Below are 17,591 nucleotides of genomic sequence, written 5' to 3'. Positions count from 1 at the left end.
AATTAAGATTAAATACAGACTTTGACAAATTAAGATCCAAAGTCTGCATTTAAAAAGTCAGAGAGTCAGTACATACTCAAACATTTCTCATTAGATTCTCTCTTTTATGGTTGGTAAGATTTTTTGTATGTATTTGAAAGAGTCTTTTATGCTCACCAAGGCCGCATTTATTTGATCAATAGTAATATTGTGAAATGTTATTACAATTTAAAATGTAATTTAATATTTATAAAATGTAATTTATTCCTCTGATTGCAATGCTGAATTTTCAGCATCATTGATCCAGTCTTCAGTGTCACATGATCCTTCAGAAATCATTCTAATATGCTGATTTATTTGGTGCTCATTCAAGAAACATTTCTATTTATCAATGTTTAAAACAGTTGTTCCGCCTAATACATTTTAAAACAGTGGGAGAAAAAAACGTTTAGGATGAAACACAAAGTTCAAAAGAACAGCTTTTATTTGAAATAGAAATATTTTTGTAACATTATAAATGCCACTTTTGATCAAAGTATTAATAATAAAATATTCTTTTAAAAAATCTTACTGACCCCAAACTTTTCAAAGGTAGTATATTTGAGTAAACTTTTTATTTCTCCTAAGGAATTCAATAAGAAACATAAGACCTGGTTGATACTTAAATGAGAAATCCATTATCAGTTATCAAAGAGCAACCCCTGAGTAATACAGAGTTCCTCTGAGTGTGTTCCTGTGTTAGAGAGAGCAAATGAACTGCACACACACCACCTCCATCTCCATGTGGATTCACCAGAGCTGCTCCCACACACTCCCACATGCACACTGTCATCTCCACTGGTGCAGTGGGATAAAAATGTAATGAAATAATAAGTGTCCATATTAGTTAATTATTCCCATCTCTCTGGGTGAAACCTGCACACATTTCATTTCCAGAACAGACACTGAAGCTCTGTTACACAACCTAGTGAGCCGCCTCACTGCCTACATTGGCGGCATTTTAACCATCATGTTAAAGGGATAGTTGGAAATCCTGTCATCATTTACTTACCTTTATGTCATTCTAAACCTGTATGATATGCTTTCTTCTGTACATCAGAGGTTCTATTTGTGTTCCACAGAAAAAAGAAAGTCATAAAGGTTTGGAATGAAATGAGAGTGAGTAAAAGATGACAGAATTTCCATTTTTGGGTGAACTATCCCTTTATCTGGTTTGTAATATTCTACATGGGCAGCAATTCTGGGTGCCACACACATACTGTAGCACTCTCACTCTAAATTATTTAACTATTTTAATAGAGACTGGTGTTAACATGTTGCTAATCTAACAGCAGTCTACTCTATAAATAAATGCACAACATTTTTTTTATAGGAAAATCCTTTTATTATTACCCTAAACCATTTATCTCAATTCTTTTCAGTATTTATTTAACTTCCACCATCTTGGCCTTTTTTTCACTGAGGGTGAACCAGTTGCTTTGCCAGTATTTGCCAAAAAAAAAAGTGAGATTGCATTATTAATTTAGCTTTTGAAATAGGAGCCTGAAAATGCTGCCTCAATAGGAAGCATGTTGGAACGGAGCAGCACGCTGCCCTTGCGCTGTTGTTGATGTTTCCCAGTGCGTCATTTTGGACATTGCTTATTCTGGCAACATTCACACCTGCTGAGTGAGGCCTTTTAGCTTTCTGCTGTGTGGACCTTTAGTATTTCACCATATTATATCACACACGCATTGCTCACAAATCTAGCAAAGAATAATGGCTTTATGTGCAGAATTCTCAGATGAGTTTGCTTCCATTACGTCTGCACTGTTCATACTCCCGACCACTGATGTCAGGTGTCTTTCTTCTGCCATTAGGAAGGTGTGAAGTACCGATTTCTTGTTCTCTGATTCACTATCTGCTTTTCTTCTGTCATAGGTGGCGTGTGGAACCAAAGACAGCCCAGTGCTGGATTCCCGAAGGACAGCTAGAGATCACAGACCCTTGAGGTGAAGGAGGGTGCATGGATCGCTTAAGGACAAAGACTTCTGCCTACCTCTGGTTGGGAGTGGTCTCCGTGGCAGCAACCTTCCTCTGCGCAGAGGCGCGAGTCACGCCAAGCCCGCCCCCCCTGAACACCACCGCATGCTTCGAGGAGACGGGTCGATGCCTACCTGGCATCATCTTACCCATCTGGTACCCCGAGGACCCTTCCATGGGTGACAAGATCGCGAGGGTCATTGTGTACTTCGTGGCTATGATTTACATGTTCCTGGGGGTGTCGATTATTGCAGATCGCTTCATGGCTGCCATTGAGGTAATCACCTCCCAGGAAAAGGAAATCATCATCAAGCGTCCGAATGGTGAGACGACAACCACGACAATCCGTGTGTGGAACGAGACCGTGTCCAACCTCACGCTCATGGCGTTGGGCTCCTCCGCCCCTGAGATCATGCTTTCCGTCATTGAAGTTTGCGGACACGATTTCCATGCCGGTGAACTCGGCCCATCCACCATTGTAGGCAGTGCCGCTTTCAACATGTTTGTGATCATCGGCCTGTGCGTGTCGGTGATCCCGGAGGGGGAGGTCCGGAAGGTGAAACACCTGCGTGTGTTTTTCGTGACGGCGGCATGGAGCGTGTTTGCTTACATCTGGCTCTACATGATCCTGGCCGTCATCTCGCCCAACGTAGTCCAAGTATGGGAAGGGCTTCTCACCTTGGCGTTTTTCCCCATCTGTGTCATTCTGGCTTGGGTTGCTGACCGTCGCCTGCTCTTCTACAAGTTCATGCACAAGAAATATCGCACGGACAAGCACAGAGGCGTTATTATCGAGACGGAGGGTGACCGCTCCAAAGGCATCGAAATGGACGGAAAGATGATGAATTCTCATTTTGTCGATGGCGGAGCTGCTAGTAACTTGATGGGCCTGATTGATGGCAAGGAGGTGGACGAGTCTCGCAGAGATATGATCCGTATCCTGAAGGACCTGAAGCAGAAACACCCGGAGAAGGAGCTGGACCAGCTAGTGGAGATGGCCAACTATTATGCACTGTCACACCAACAGAAAAGCAGAGCGTTTTATCGTATCCAGGCCACGAGGATGATGACTGGTGCCGGGAACATCCTCAAGAAGCATGTGGCCGAGCAGGCCAAACGCAGCACTAGTGTTCAAGAAGTTCACGTAGAAGAACCCGAGGAGTTTGTGTCCCGTATTGTGTTTGAGCCTGCCATTTACCAGTGTCTAGAGAACTGCGGGGCTGTTCTACTCACGATAATGCGTAAAGGTGGCGACATCGCTAATACAATCTATGTGGATTATAAAACGGAGGACGGCTCGGCGAATGCCGGTGCGGACTATGAGTTCACGGAGGGAACGGTGGTGTTCAAACCTGGTGAAGTTGTCAAGGAAATCGCCGTTGGCATCATCGATGACGACATCTTTGAGGAGGATGAGCATTTCTTCCTGCGGCTCAGTAATGTGCGTGTTCTGGAGACCGAGGATGAGGTGCTGTCACCCAGTAGCCTGCCGTACCCAAAGGCCTTGTTAGGATTCCCTGCTGTTGCCACAGTTACCATCCTCGATGATGACCACGCAGGCATCTTCACTTTTGAAAGCGAGTCCATGCACGCGAGTGAGAGTGTGGGCATCATGGAAGTGAAAGTGCTGCGGACATCAGGAGCGAGAGGGACAGTCATCATTCCTTTCCGCACAATGGAGGGACTCGCTAAGGGCGGCGGAGAGGACTTTGAGGACGCCTACGGTGAACTAGAGTTCAAAAACGACGAGACCTGGTAAATATGCTTTATTTTAAATCAAGCTCAAAGATATACAGTGGCCCCAAATAGTATTTGTAGACTTTTGGATACATTTTTAAATGCCATTGTTGCACTAAATGTCAAACTGTTATTGCAAAATGTCAAACCAAGTGTCATTTGCAAACAGATGATGCTAAAGCTAAATAACTTCACCTTTCTGAGTCAATTTTCAATTACTTTTGCACCAGCTTGTGTAAAAAACTGATGTATGAAGTCACACAGGTGTTCTAGAAGAGAAACCACAGGCATAGCTGATCACATTGACATGTCTTATTAACATTTGACAACCAGAATTAATTCAAATACTTTTTAGTCTTACTTTTAAACAATACATATATTGTTGTATTATTTAAAACCCATGAATACTACTTTTTTGTGAAATGCTTTTTCTTGAAAAGTGTATTTGCATTATATTTAATTCACATAAATGCCTCCATGGTTTGCTATTTCGTTATGTATTGCAAGGAACATTTTTAAGTGTGGTGTACAGTAAGTGTTCAGATAGTATTTGGGGCCACTGTAAGAATGTAGTGAGATGTAGGATGCATGTAGATAAGGAGTTGTGAGTTGATTTTTTATGTTTGAGACCAATGAATGTGGAGTTGGTCATGCTGTGTTGTAATGGCTGTAGTAGAAGGACACATTTGCCGAAATACTTTTTTTTCCTTACTGTTTTTTTGTCAACTTTGTAAATGTTTTGTGACTTCCAATATAAGTGATATAAAATGTAATCACTTTTACATACGTGCATACATTTTCTCATTTAGCATACACACTCACTCCATTGAGGTTTAGGGAGTGTTTCTGAGATTTCTCTCAGGAATGTTGCTGTTTAATTAATCCAGTTCATTCATGTGAGATTTGAAAGAGATCCAGTAATAACGGTAACACACAGACCAGATAGAAACACACAGAGAGAGAGAGACGTGCTGGTCCAGATATGCTGCTGGGTATTAATAGTTCAGTAAGAATATTCACAGCATATTCCACATGACACTCCAACCCACCCACGGTCTATATGTAAGAGTATGTGAGTAGCTGACACATGCCCAAGGACTTTTTTTTCTTCTTTTGAATTAACATCAAGATTTTTGTTTCAAATCTATATTTAAATGTAAGGGAATGTGTACTGTTACTATGTCTATGTTTCACCATTTTAATCACTTTTTTTTCCATTTAAAGTGGTCTTGTGGTGAGACCAATGAATTTTTAAACTCCAAATATTGCATGTCTTCCCTGAATTAATATGAGATCATAAAACATGCATCATAATGAATAAAATAATTTAAATGGAGTATAGCATGTCACATTGTAGGACATGTCAACTTTCCCAAAGTATTTCATGTCAACTACCCATGTGCTGTTAATGGAAGTACTCCATTCATCCGCATGAAGTAAACGTTTAAAAGTATTACAGTGTTTTAAAACTCATGTGTGTGTGTGTGTTTGTGTGTGTGTGTGTGTGTGTATGTGTCCAATAAGAATTTTTTTTAAAGAAATTAATACTTCTATAATGATCAGATGTTACAGTATAGACATGAACCTTCTATTTATCAAAAAATACTGTAAAAAATCTATCAAGGTTTTCACAAAATTATTAAGAACTGTTATCAACATTGCTAATAATGATAAAATGTTTCTTGAGCACTAAATCAGCATAATGAAATGATAATGAAAGAGTTTTCAGTTTTAAGCAAATGATCTGCAACTCGATTCGACTGACCAAATTTAGGCACGAATGTGTCATTTCTGCCACAGTGTTTTACATACTCCTTAATTATTAAAGATACAAAAAAAGTAATTGAAAGTCTACTGGGAATAAAAATCTAGGGGCGCACAGACAGATTGCTTGTCATTGCAAACTTGTGCAAGTAACAATGCATCCAAACATTGTAAGTGGTATCATGTCTAGAGGGTGACACTTCAGCTGGTGTCGTACCATAAAATGGGATGAAGGTATCGTGACAACCCTAGTACACGAATAGCAGGCACCATTCCTCAGTGACGGTTGAGTCAATGGACTGCTTGCGGAGAGAAAGTTGAGTAAAGACATCTGCATCTATCATAACCAAGCACCTGCCATTGCCACCAACAGGGTTTTAATCACAGGCACCCAAACCAGTGCACTAACTAACTAGATTATATGGAGCTATCCTTCCCTCTGTTCTGCTATAATAAAGGTCAACAGTCAGCACACGGTAGATATACACAATCTGTCTCTCTCTCTCTCCTTTGTAGTAGGTTTCTAGAGTTTTATGTCACAGTGACCCCTTTTCACTGACCTTTAACCCTTTGGAGTTAGAGACAGAAGAAGAGAGACAAGGATATTTAGAGAAAAAAAATGTAACCTACTAAACCTCTCCGTCTATTTATATCATCTCTTTTTTTACTGTGTATACGTCATTGTATGAGTTTGAGAGCGCGTACATATTGAGAGTGTGTACATAGTATTTATGTGAAAATATGTAGTATGCATGAGTGTGTTTATGAGTGTGTATGTGGTCTTGGAAAACTACATTGTGGGCAGGGCCGGAAATACTTAATATTGTGACATGGGCAAAACAAATTTTTACGTTTCTTGAGTAAATAATTTTTTTTACGTTTCTTGAGTAAATAAAACACTACTTGTTCAATCTTGACTTACGTTTGCATTGCAAACAAGCAGAGATGGTCTAAAATGTGCAGCACTTCATTCAAGATTGAGGCGGGTGGAGTTAAGAGGTTTTACTTACAGCTTCATTTATTATAATTTTTTTAGCACAGTATACAAATAATTATGTCTATGGGAAGTCCCCATAAAACGTGGAAACCCAATGTCTGTGTGAGTTTGTGAGTGAGTGAGTGTGTGATCGAGTGTCTCTGTGTGTGTGTGTGTGTGTGTATGTGTGTGTGTGTGTGTCGGGGATCTCCTTCTCGGCTAGTTATATTCCCATGATGCTGCAGCACGATGCACCAGAATGCACCAGGAACCAATTCTCTCTTCTCTCTCTCTCTCTCTCTTTCTTTCTCTTTCAAGTATTTTTATTTCAGATCAACAGGACTCTCTTTCTGGCCCAGTTTTATAGGCTTTAATTTATTATACCACTTACGTTGGTTGGTAGTAATGCAGTTTTTGTGAGTGGAAAGCTTTATTTGAGTTAATTAATAATTGACTAAGATTTGAGTTGTTGTAGTTTCTGACTTTATGTAATTTGAGTTAACAATTTAAGAAACTAGTTTATGAGTTAGTAGCTTGCAGTTTGGTTAAATTACTAGTTGTAATTTTAGACACTGTAGTTTATGAATTTGCTGTAAATATAGTCACTTGGAGTTAAGTATTTTATTATTGTGTATAATTCACATGCAGTTTTTTTGATTATTTATTACTATTTAGATTTTTTTTTAAATAAAGCATATATAAAATTATAGTCAGTGGAGTTAGTTGCTGTGACTATAGTCACTGGAGTTTGTGTGTTAGTAGCTTTAATTATTGTGCATGTACCGGTAGTTCAGTCAGCATTTGGTTGAAGGATGAAAGGAAAGCAACAGTAGAAAGAGGATCTGTATCATTAGCCTTCTCCTCTGATTTTTCTCTGCCCTGGTTTTCTGTCTCTCGCCTCCCTTTGGGCTTTCAAAGTTTTTTTTTTTTTGTTTTTTTTTAAATCTGCAGTTATAGCAGAGCTCCACAGTGTAATGAATCATTTAGATAAAGTAAACATTATTAATTCTTTATGATGAAATAATAGGTGCTTCTTCTAGAGAATATGTTTTGGTTTCTTCATAGAACACAAACATGTTTTGGCAAATATATCAGGAGTAGTTCTGTCATTATGAAGCATAATAAGCAGAGAGTCTCCTGTCGTGAGGTCTTTGCAGGCGTTTGGCTAATTGGTAATTGTGTGAAGTTAAAAAGATGTTCATCATGTTTAATGTACCGATTTTGTTTCCTGCCTATACTTTGCCTTGTTACTTAACAATAATAAGTCAACAACACAGTTCATAAAAGCTGTACAGCCCAGTCATGAAGCATTCGAGAAATGTTTTTAACTGACCAGCATAATTCTGTGGTGTGGTTGAAGCCGTCTGACATAGTTGAGGGAAATAAATGCAAAACATTGTACTGCCAAGTATCTAAGATCATATCGAGGGACTGTGCTTGTGTCTGTGTAAATCTGAGTTCACTTCACTCTTGTTTTACTACATTCACTCCAGACATCAGCTCGAGCATCTTAGTGACTCCTGTGAATGGAAAAATTCCTTGTGACAGAAAGTGAGAGAGCAGATGAGGAGAGCTGCTTGAATAATGGATTGAACAGCAAAGAGGATGAATATATGATGTAAATCATAAATAAATTTGGATTTCAAGGAATTCTTCATCCAAAAGTGAAAGTTCTGTCTTCCTTTACACCCAGATGTCGATCCAGACCCCTATGACTTTCCTTTTTCAGTTTTGTGTAAGTAACAGACTGAAATTTAAGTATCAGTATTTTTTATCAGCATTGGCAATATTGACCTTTGATTGTACTTGACAAGTGTCCATGCCTAATATTCTGCCCAGGAGGAACTGCATGGTGGCGATGTTGTATGTGTATGTTTGTGTGTTTTTCTTCAGGGCTCTAATTTAATATGCAGTAGTGTTAATTCAGTTTGATCCTAGCACACTTTGCTCATCTCTCTCTCTCTTGAGCCTTGTCCGACAGCACCAGTTTTCCCTGAGGAGGTTAGGTATATTTGTGTTTTGCAGACATCAAAATGAATCTGTGTTTTTCTCACAACCTTGGTAAAGAGGAAATGACCTACTATTTTTGGGCTAACGTGGTGGTCGTCTGAGAAATCCAATTCCGTTTGGACAGGAATGTCACTGATGGAGGTTGATATTGAGATTCTTTCTTTCACTACCCATCTAATTTATTTGGACTTTAGTTGAATACTGTAACTAAAGCTAAACGTCGCAGATCATTATGGATCTACAAGTACTTTTCTGGGGTGAAATATCAGGCGGTGGTTTAGTACTTCTCCAACTAAAATAGGAAATTAAATCAACACAAAAAAAGTAAATTAATCAAGGAGAGTCTGAGCATGGGCTGCTCAGAACAGAAACTCATTTATGATCCTCAACTTAATTAGTTCTTCCTCTTTATTATGCACATACTGAAGTGTTACGCAAACTGTTTTCTATTTGAATATATTTTAATCCTGTGATGGTATTGATGAATTTTCATTCATTTAGATCATCCTATACTGATGATTTGGTGCTCAAGAAACATTTCTAGAAAAGTTGCGTGTGGCAGTATTTGAGGATTTTTTTTCTTCTTCAAGATTTCATTGATGAATAGAAAGTTCAAAAGAACAGAATTTATTTGAAATAGAAATATTTGATGTCAATGTAAAGGTCTTTACTGTCAATTTTGATCAATCGAATGCATCCTTGCTGAATAAAACGATTAATTTCTTTAAAACCAAATCATACTGACCCCAAACTATACATAGTATATATATAGTGCGATTTACAGTTGTTGTTAGCTTTAACCTGGGTCACAGTCGAGGCTGAAGTATGCGGCACATATTCATCAGTGAGCTTCATTGACATTGTGACCACTGAGCTGTTATAATTAACATACACAGAAAGAGACGGTGGAGCCCTTTGGAATCCCCTTTGGAATCTCAAGACAGTTCGACTGAACACTGGCAGTAACATTACAGACAGGGATCGATCAATGAAATGATTACAGCACTCTCCACTGTGAATCAAAATCCTATCCGTAAGAACCCTCTACAGCCATTTTCCGCAGAGGAATTGCTGATTAAAGACATTGCGAACAAACACACTGCGACTACAGTATGAGCATTGCATTGATCAAACCAGTGGTGCACTGGGTCTAAAGATCCAGTCTCAGCAGCACAAAGCTCAATTCTGCTGTAATTCTGGTTCTGATGTTATTAGACACGAGTCATCTCCCTCTCCATCCCATAAGTAGTTCCCATGGTGATGGCCACCTGTAGGCAGGGTCCAAAATTATCTTTCTGTCACACCAGACAGTGTTAGACCATAAATATTTTTAAAACTACAAACAAAGAAAATTATAACATTCAGAAAAATTATATATATATATATATATATATATATATATATATATATATATATATATATATATATATCATGTATTTGATAGTCTCTTATGCTCACCAAGGCTGCATTTATTTGATCAAAAATACAGTAAAATTGTGAAATATTAGTAGACTTTAAAATTGAACTCTTCTCTATTTTTTAAAAGTATTCTATTCCTGTGATGGCAAAGCTGGATTTTCAGCATCATTACTCCAGTCTTCAGTGTCACATGATCCTTCAGAAATCATTCTAATATGCTAATGATTTGCTGCTCAGAAAACATTTCTTATTATTATCAATGTTGAAAACAAATGTGCTGCTGAATATTTTTGTGGAAACTGTGATGCACATTTATTTTCAGGATTCTTTAATTAGAGTTCAAAAGAACAGCATTTATTTGAAATGTAATAAATTGAATGAAAATGAATGAATATATCATTTATATATTTAAACTTTAGGCAAAAATGAAAAAAAAAATGTGGTTGGTGTCAGCTTTTTTATTTGAATCTTATACTATATATTATCACTACAATCCATTTAAACAATGTATCATGCAGTTCCAGCCGCTGGAGAGCAACCATTATATTTGCTTGCCAAAACCAATTTTTACTTGAATTTGGCACTTAGCGAGTGTTAATTCGGACCCTGGCGGTAGGTTGCAGGTTAATCAGAGGGTAATAGCGCAGCCCCTCACAGTTGAGTACAGAAGTGGCCCCATCTGAATCTCAGCGTCACGCTAGTAGCTAGCTAAGCATGTTATTAGCGCCACTAGCGCTGACCACCCTGGGCTTTAGGTTCCGGTCTATTGTTAATAGCCGCCAGTGGAGTCTTGCCTGAGATTAGCTCCAGGAAACAACACTAACAAGAGTAAGTTATCTTGTATAGACATTTTCACACACAATCATATTGAGTGTGTTAGCATACTGAATCCAGAAAGTATCCTGGAAGGCTGGAGTGTGTATGTGTGTGGAGCCAGAGCTTTGCTCCTTTTCAGCTGAAGAAAGCTGTGTCTCCTTGGCAACCACAGAGAGCACGAGCTCGCAGGCATGTGCGTGAACACAGTGTGTGTTTGTGTTTGCGTTGAGTCAAATTAGTCTGTGAACGTGTATCCCTGGTTGTGTGTGTATTTGCCCATCAGTGCAGACATGCATGCTCTCGCACACACACACACACACACCCTTTTCACTGCAGGGTTTATTTTTAGCACGTGTCTCTTATATAATCAGGGTGACACTGGGGAGAACATAGACTCTCTCCCTCTCCTTCCTCCTCACTCTTGGTTTGGATGAGACAGAGGTTTTCTTAGTTGCATATTTCTGGTGCAGTAATGATGCTCGAGAGTGTCTCTGTGCCTGCAGGTCTGAATTACTGAATATAGACGAAAAGATACTGCATAAATACAACCAATATGCCTGGAACACCTCACAGACACACAACACTACGCCATTCACACACAGAGCGCGTGGGAGAGGGAGTCTGTATGCAAGTTTATATTAGTTTTTAATTAAATTGGAGTCTGTCAATCAGTTCAGGGCCTAATTATAATCCACTTTATACCAGTGTTGTTATTGTTAACTAAAACTATTAAAATTGTGTTTTTTAATTGAAATAAAGCTGAAATAAAATTAAATATTAGATGAAAAACTTGCCTTGGCACTATCGGAAATAGTTTAAATTGAATTACTAGTTTTAAAGCTGAAAAAATATATATATTAAAGCTAAATAGAAATATAAAAAATCACCTAAGAAAATTTCTAAAATGAAAATGAAAACTGAAAATGTAAAAAATAAAAGCTAATTCAATTAATAAATACTTTAATGGTATATAAATAAAATAATCACACTGCTTCATGACACTGTGCATTCAAACACACTTTCTTAGGGTATGTTTACTCATCAATGATATACTAACAACGGAAATGTTTTTTCACATACAGACGACAACCTTGTCAAAACAATTCCTGTTCACACGGATCCGCGAAAATGGATAAAAGCACTGTATTATTCATGCCAAGCCAGTAGTTGGCGGTGTCACTTAGTAAAGAAGCGCCTACAGACTGAACACGTAATATGCATGATCATCATGTCACCATTTTCACGAATTCGCGTCTAAGTAGTTTACACAGAGACGCTAAACGTGCACTTTGAAACCCATTTTCAGAAGTGTGCGTTTTCAGGCCCAAAAAAAGCTGTTGTGTAAATGAATGGCCAAAACGCATTACAAGTTTTCCATTTTTAGTTGAAAACGGTGTCGTCTAAATGGCCCTATGTTTTCATTGTGTTTTTGGTTTAGTCCTGTGACCTAGTTTTCCCCAGTCTGTTTAATTAGTTAAAGGAGGGAGAAGAACGGACCCAACAGGAAACAGCATGGCTTCACCTGCTGTACTGATGTTATGCCTCGAGCAGAAGCAGTAAAGCCTCGAGGCCCACATCAGCGGATTTCTCTACCAGATGAGCCTAACGGACTTCCCTGTTCACTCCCTGTGCACTTTCTGTCTTGCCATGCTTAACGAGTGCACAAAGGCTCGGTGTGGGTCCTCGGGGCACATTCGCAGAGTTCGTTGAGTGGGTGCTGGTGTGCAACGAGTCCCAGTTCACCGTCTGCCCCGCTGAGGAAGAACTCACCAGCCCCGCTCCGACTCCAGAGCTGCCAGAGACCAGCCATCCACCCCCGACACGATGGAGTTGCCTGTGCCCACTGCAGATCGTAGAGACCAGCCCGCCACGATGGACGAGCCCAAACCACAGAGGAGGTCGGAAGGAGTCATCGCCGCGGAGCCCAACATCCGCTTAGAGTCTGACCAGGTCCGTGAGCCGGCGACATTGATCATCGTAGAGGGAGTTTTAGTTGGGTTCGATGGGATGGAGGGGAGCCATTATGGACTCTGGAAGGTATCTGGAAGGACATTTTTGAGGTACTTAATGGACTTTTTGGAGAGATTATTCCCAGTCTTCCTGTATCTCCAGATCCCCCTGTCTATCCAAAATGCCCGCCCGGCCTCCCTCTCCCACCTCCTCAATCAGCCAGTTCCTCAGCCCGGCCTCCACTGATGTCCTTCAGTCCCTCTGCAGCTCCCACATGCTGTGAAGACCTGCCCAGTGTCTTCAGGCCACCAGCTCCATACAGCACATCGGCTCCACCCTGGCTCCTCCCTCTCTCTGCTCCACCGGAAACCATTGGCCATACGGCTTCTCCGGGCTCTCTCGTCCCTCCGGCTCCGCCTTCGTCCTCGATCCCACCGGCTCAGCCTCTGTCCTCTGGTTCACCGGTTCCACCTCGGACTCTCGCTGCCTCGGCTCCACCTAGGTCTCCAGGGCCACCGGTTTCGCGTGGGCTCATCAGCCTGTCCTCTCCACCTGTGTCTCCGTCTTCAACAGCTGCATCTCTGTCGGTCGTCCCCAGGGCACCTTCCGTCAAGTCGGCACCATGGCTACTCCTGCCTTCGAATCCGTCCTGGGGCCTGTGATTTTCTCCTGCGTTTCTCCTGGTTCCTGAGTGTTTGTGTTTAAAGTCTGTTTCCTAGAATTATTCCCCGTCGTGCAAGTGTGTAATATACCACGTTACGTAACAAAAGTACTGGCATACTTATTTTTGTGTATTGATCTTTGGTTGTATACGGCACATTTTGTAAAAGGTAATCTGGGTATTTCATGCAAACAATCACATACCAAACACAGTTCATTGCATGGAATACTGTATACCACAATGACAAGCACTCAGCTTGACCTTTCATTTTCAATGTGACAAATGTCAAAGGTTTACATTTTTACATAAAATTGGGTTAAAAAAAAGAAAATAACGCTATCCATAGTGTCATCTTTTTAAAACTTTTTTCCCACTCTTTCTTCCTTCATCCATAATGTTCTTTCTCATTTTTTTTTTCTCCATTTGTTCCCACTTTTTCTTTCTCCCTCTCTGCAGATATGCTTACCTGAGAAATTTAACCTCACCTGTTTTTGAACACAATATTTTCAGTTGAACCTTTGATTAGTCGGTTCAGGTGTGTTTGATTAGAGACGGCATTAAGCTCTGCTGAGATTGAAGGATCTCTGTGTGTGCTGAAATGCCTGAGGTTTTGATTTCTTCGAATGAATTAATTAGGAAATTCGAACACAAAGCTTCCCTAGCTTTCTAGGTTGAGAATCAGTATATGGTGGACATGAATTCGGGCACTGGTAAGGACAATAAGGACACTGGCTCACTACACATCGGGACACTGATGACTCTATTTCCGGCGACTTGACAATGTCAACATCACTACTGGTATTTATGAACAGCAGTCGAACTGATATCTTTCTTACATTATTTTCTAATGTTATTTAAAGTACACTATGATAAATACATTGCTTGTTACATAGTGCAACGTTTCAGCTGTAAATAAATAAAAAATGTTAGCAAGATTATGTTCATTACCTGCCTAGCGATATATGTTTATGTTGAAATATAATTAAATATTTATCTCGTGTATAGTGATTTGGCTCACACGATTTATGTTGCGCGCTTCAGAACTTCCGTTAAGGGAACATAGTGAGCATTGATGCTCCCTGGTTTTCACCATGCATTGTGGGACTTTTTTAGGGAGCGAATATTTAAGTGCAGTGGTAGGATTTTGCAATTGAGACAGGCTTTAAAATAGCCGACTTCCTGATCAGTGAGGGCACTTTGACTTTTGCATGTTTTTTTTTTTTCATTTATGTTGAAATTTCTATTTTATTTCAGTTTACGAAAATGTTTTTTGACCAATAGTTTTAGTCTTAGTTTCAGTTTTCGTTTACGAAAATAACCTGCGAGATTGAGATGCACCCAAAATGTCCTACCGCTTATTGTGGGCACAGCTGTTTTGGGCACAAGTTCTCATTAACATGAACACGATTTTATCATTTGTCGCTGTACCAGGCTTAGTTAAGCATCAGGTAAAGCTTTGTTCAGAAAGGAGTACGTTTTTTTGAAGTACGCAACTAAAATCCATTCATTCAATGTTTTGTAGTCTGAAAAGCAAAAAAAATTATGAATTCAAAATTTTGCAGATCCACCCCGCATCTATATCTGGTTTGTAGTATGAAAAATGAAAATATATTTTAAAAAAATATATATGTATTGTTTTGGCATTAGTTTTATTCTGAATAGTCATTACAGATTTCAAATAGTTTTTTATGTTGTTCAGGACACATCATGCACAATGTTTACAGATGTGCCGGAATTCATTGATTTCTACTCACATGAGGCATTCGCTATATATAAATGATGACTGAGTGAACAAGTAAGCGGTCTTGAACACAGGATATGCATGAACCTAAATGCATGTTCTTTAACCGATCCGCACATGATGAGATGAATAGACTTGAATGGAGGTTTTTTGTCTTTTCTTTCCAATCTGACAACTACTACATTGTCTCTTGCCTTTGTGCTGAAGTGTAAGCCATCTAGTGTAAACATACCAGATATTGGCTACACTTTTTGATCCAGATTTATTCCTTTGCGAAATGAATATATGAAATGAGTGCAGAAAGATTGGGGTAGTGTGAACAAAGCATTTGAGATTAGAGCACCATTCACTATTAACTTCTCTCATGTGTGGATAATATTAGCAGTCAGGTCTACTAAGAAATCTATTGTTTCAGAAATGTCTGTGTTTTGTCAGTGCAACACAATTGTAGTAACCTTGGCTGAAGTGGGCAGCATTAGTCCAGATAAAAATAACAAACCTTTAAATATATTGATTTAATGTTTGGATTTTATGTTGTTTTCTCTGGGTTTTGAGGATGCATTTGATTGTACTGTCCTAAAATAAATACACAGATTTTATTGCCCACATATTCACACTGTCCAACAGGTTTTTTTTCCCTCAGAAACACTCCTGCCGAGAAACCTGTTAGACAGTGTGAATAGGTGGGCAGTGGGAATTAGGTTTTTTTAGTTTTGATTATGACATGAGGAGCAAAAGGAGATGGAAAATAGAGTGGAGATTGATGGATATAATATCTAAAAGCTTGCAAAAACCATCTCACTTTTTTTACTTAAAGCGAAAGTACATACACTAGTTTAGGCTTATTACCTTAAATTCATGAAATGATTTTTAAACAACATTTGGAACCTTTTACATTTAAGTTCCACATGTAAAATTCTAGTGCTTGTACTTTGTAGGATGGCAGGGAGCAGCAGAGGCAGCAGCAAGTGCCTGGAGTTGTTATGGCAACCCGATACATTTCAAGCAGACTTGCTGATAGGTGTTCTAGAATGAAGGTATCGGCAAATCAGCTTGCAATGGCGATGAAACAGTTCTGCGGTGATTCTATTGACATTCGCAAACAAAACCAGAAACTGTTGACAGCTGAAACTTGGCAGTTATGCTTTTTAGTGAATCGTCAGAACACCAGGACACACCTTGTGAAACTGGGTTTATCTCGGGTTAACAGGACGTCTGGTCATCCTAGATCACATTTCAGAACGCAGTGGTGCGTGAAAGTGTGTTTCAGCTTAAGATTGCGTTTAATTCCCAGAGTGGAAAAAGAACAGAGGAGGAATGTTGTCTTTTCTGAGTTTGAGCACATGTGCAATGTTAAGATTCATTTGCAATCTGCCGAGTCACTGGAGCTCGAACGGGCGGAGAAGCCACTGTAAGGGCTTTTTTCACTAGACAGGAATAAATCTTGTTTACTGTATATCCTTTACTTCTAGCACACTCAAACACACACACAAACACACGTTGTGTTTCCATGCATGTTTTATGGGGACTTTCCGTAGACATAATGATTTTTAAACTGTACAAACTCTATATTCTTATCCCCTAACCCTAAACCTACCCTTAATCACAACCCTCATAGAAAACGTTCTGCATTTTTACATTTTCAACAAGACATAATTTAGTATGATTTATAAGCTGTTTTCCTTATAGGGATAAATACATTTCCTCACAACTGAGATTTGGTCCCCACAATGTAGGGTTTACCAGGACCAGACACACGTCACACACACACACATACACACGTTTACTTAGCTATCTAAATGGGGACATTCCATAGACGTAATGGTTTTTATACTGTACAAACTGTATATTCTCTCCCCTTACACTAACCCTAGCCCTAAACCTACCCATCACACATTTTTACATTTTTAAAAACCTTTAATTACTTTATTTTTATGCCAGATTTACAAATGAGGACGTCCCTAAAGGGAGGTTTTTGGAGATTTTGTCAGGTTTTGGTCACTTCTGGGTACAAATTTGTCCCCAAAATATAGTTAGGTAGGCACACACACACACACACACACACACGCGCGCGCCCACGCGCGCACGCACGCACGCACACACAAAATGAGGAGGAAATAGAATAGAAATAAAGAGCTACAGTAATGAAGGTTTGAGACCCATTAGAGTGTCAATTTGAACTAAATTTGAATATATTTAATTATTTTATATAATGCTGAATTCTGTAATTTTATATAAAAGATGCAATGTTCTAGAATCTAGAGTACAACCAGCCAACAAATGGCATAACAACAAAATCCACTTTCTCATGGTTGTTTTAAGGCTTTAGAGATGACTTGGAATGAAAGTCATACCGACCTCTTTTATTATACTTTTATTGCACTTCTGTCAGGACCGACAGGACAAATACGATTGACAATTAGCATACAGTTAGGATTGGCGGTATGGTTCTGTTCTGGGCAAGAACTCCCCGCGCATCCTTGCAGCCTAGCATGGATAAGAGCAGGGAGAGCAGC

General features: G+C 39.4%; 1 protein-coding gene across 4 annotated transcripts in view; it reads left to right on the top strand.

Annotated features, from left to right (window-relative positions):
• Positions 1 to 17,591, top strand: part of slc8a3 (solute carrier family 8 member 3) — a 54,480-nt gene that overhangs the window by 17,418 nt on the left and 19,471 nt on the right. For all 4 annotated transcript variants that reach the window (XM_082154422.1, XM_082154421.1, XM_082154420.1 and 1 more), the window contains exon 2: positions 1,900 to 3,756. In XM_082154422.1, coding sequence (XP_082010548.1) covers positions 1,985 to 3,756 — 1,772 coding nt within the window. In that variant the 5' untranslated portion in view covers positions 1,900 to 1,984. The remainder of the gene's footprint in view (positions 1 to 1,899; positions 3,757 to 17,591) is intronic.

The sequence above is a fragment of the Leuciscus leuciscus genome, assembly GCF_965113295.1.
Source record: "Leuciscus leuciscus genome assembly, chromosome: 22".
Taxonomy (NCBI): Eukaryota; Metazoa; Chordata; class Actinopteri; order Cypriniformes; family Leuciscidae; genus Leuciscus; species Leuciscus leuciscus.
This window is presented reverse-complemented; position numbering and strand designations above follow the sequence as displayed.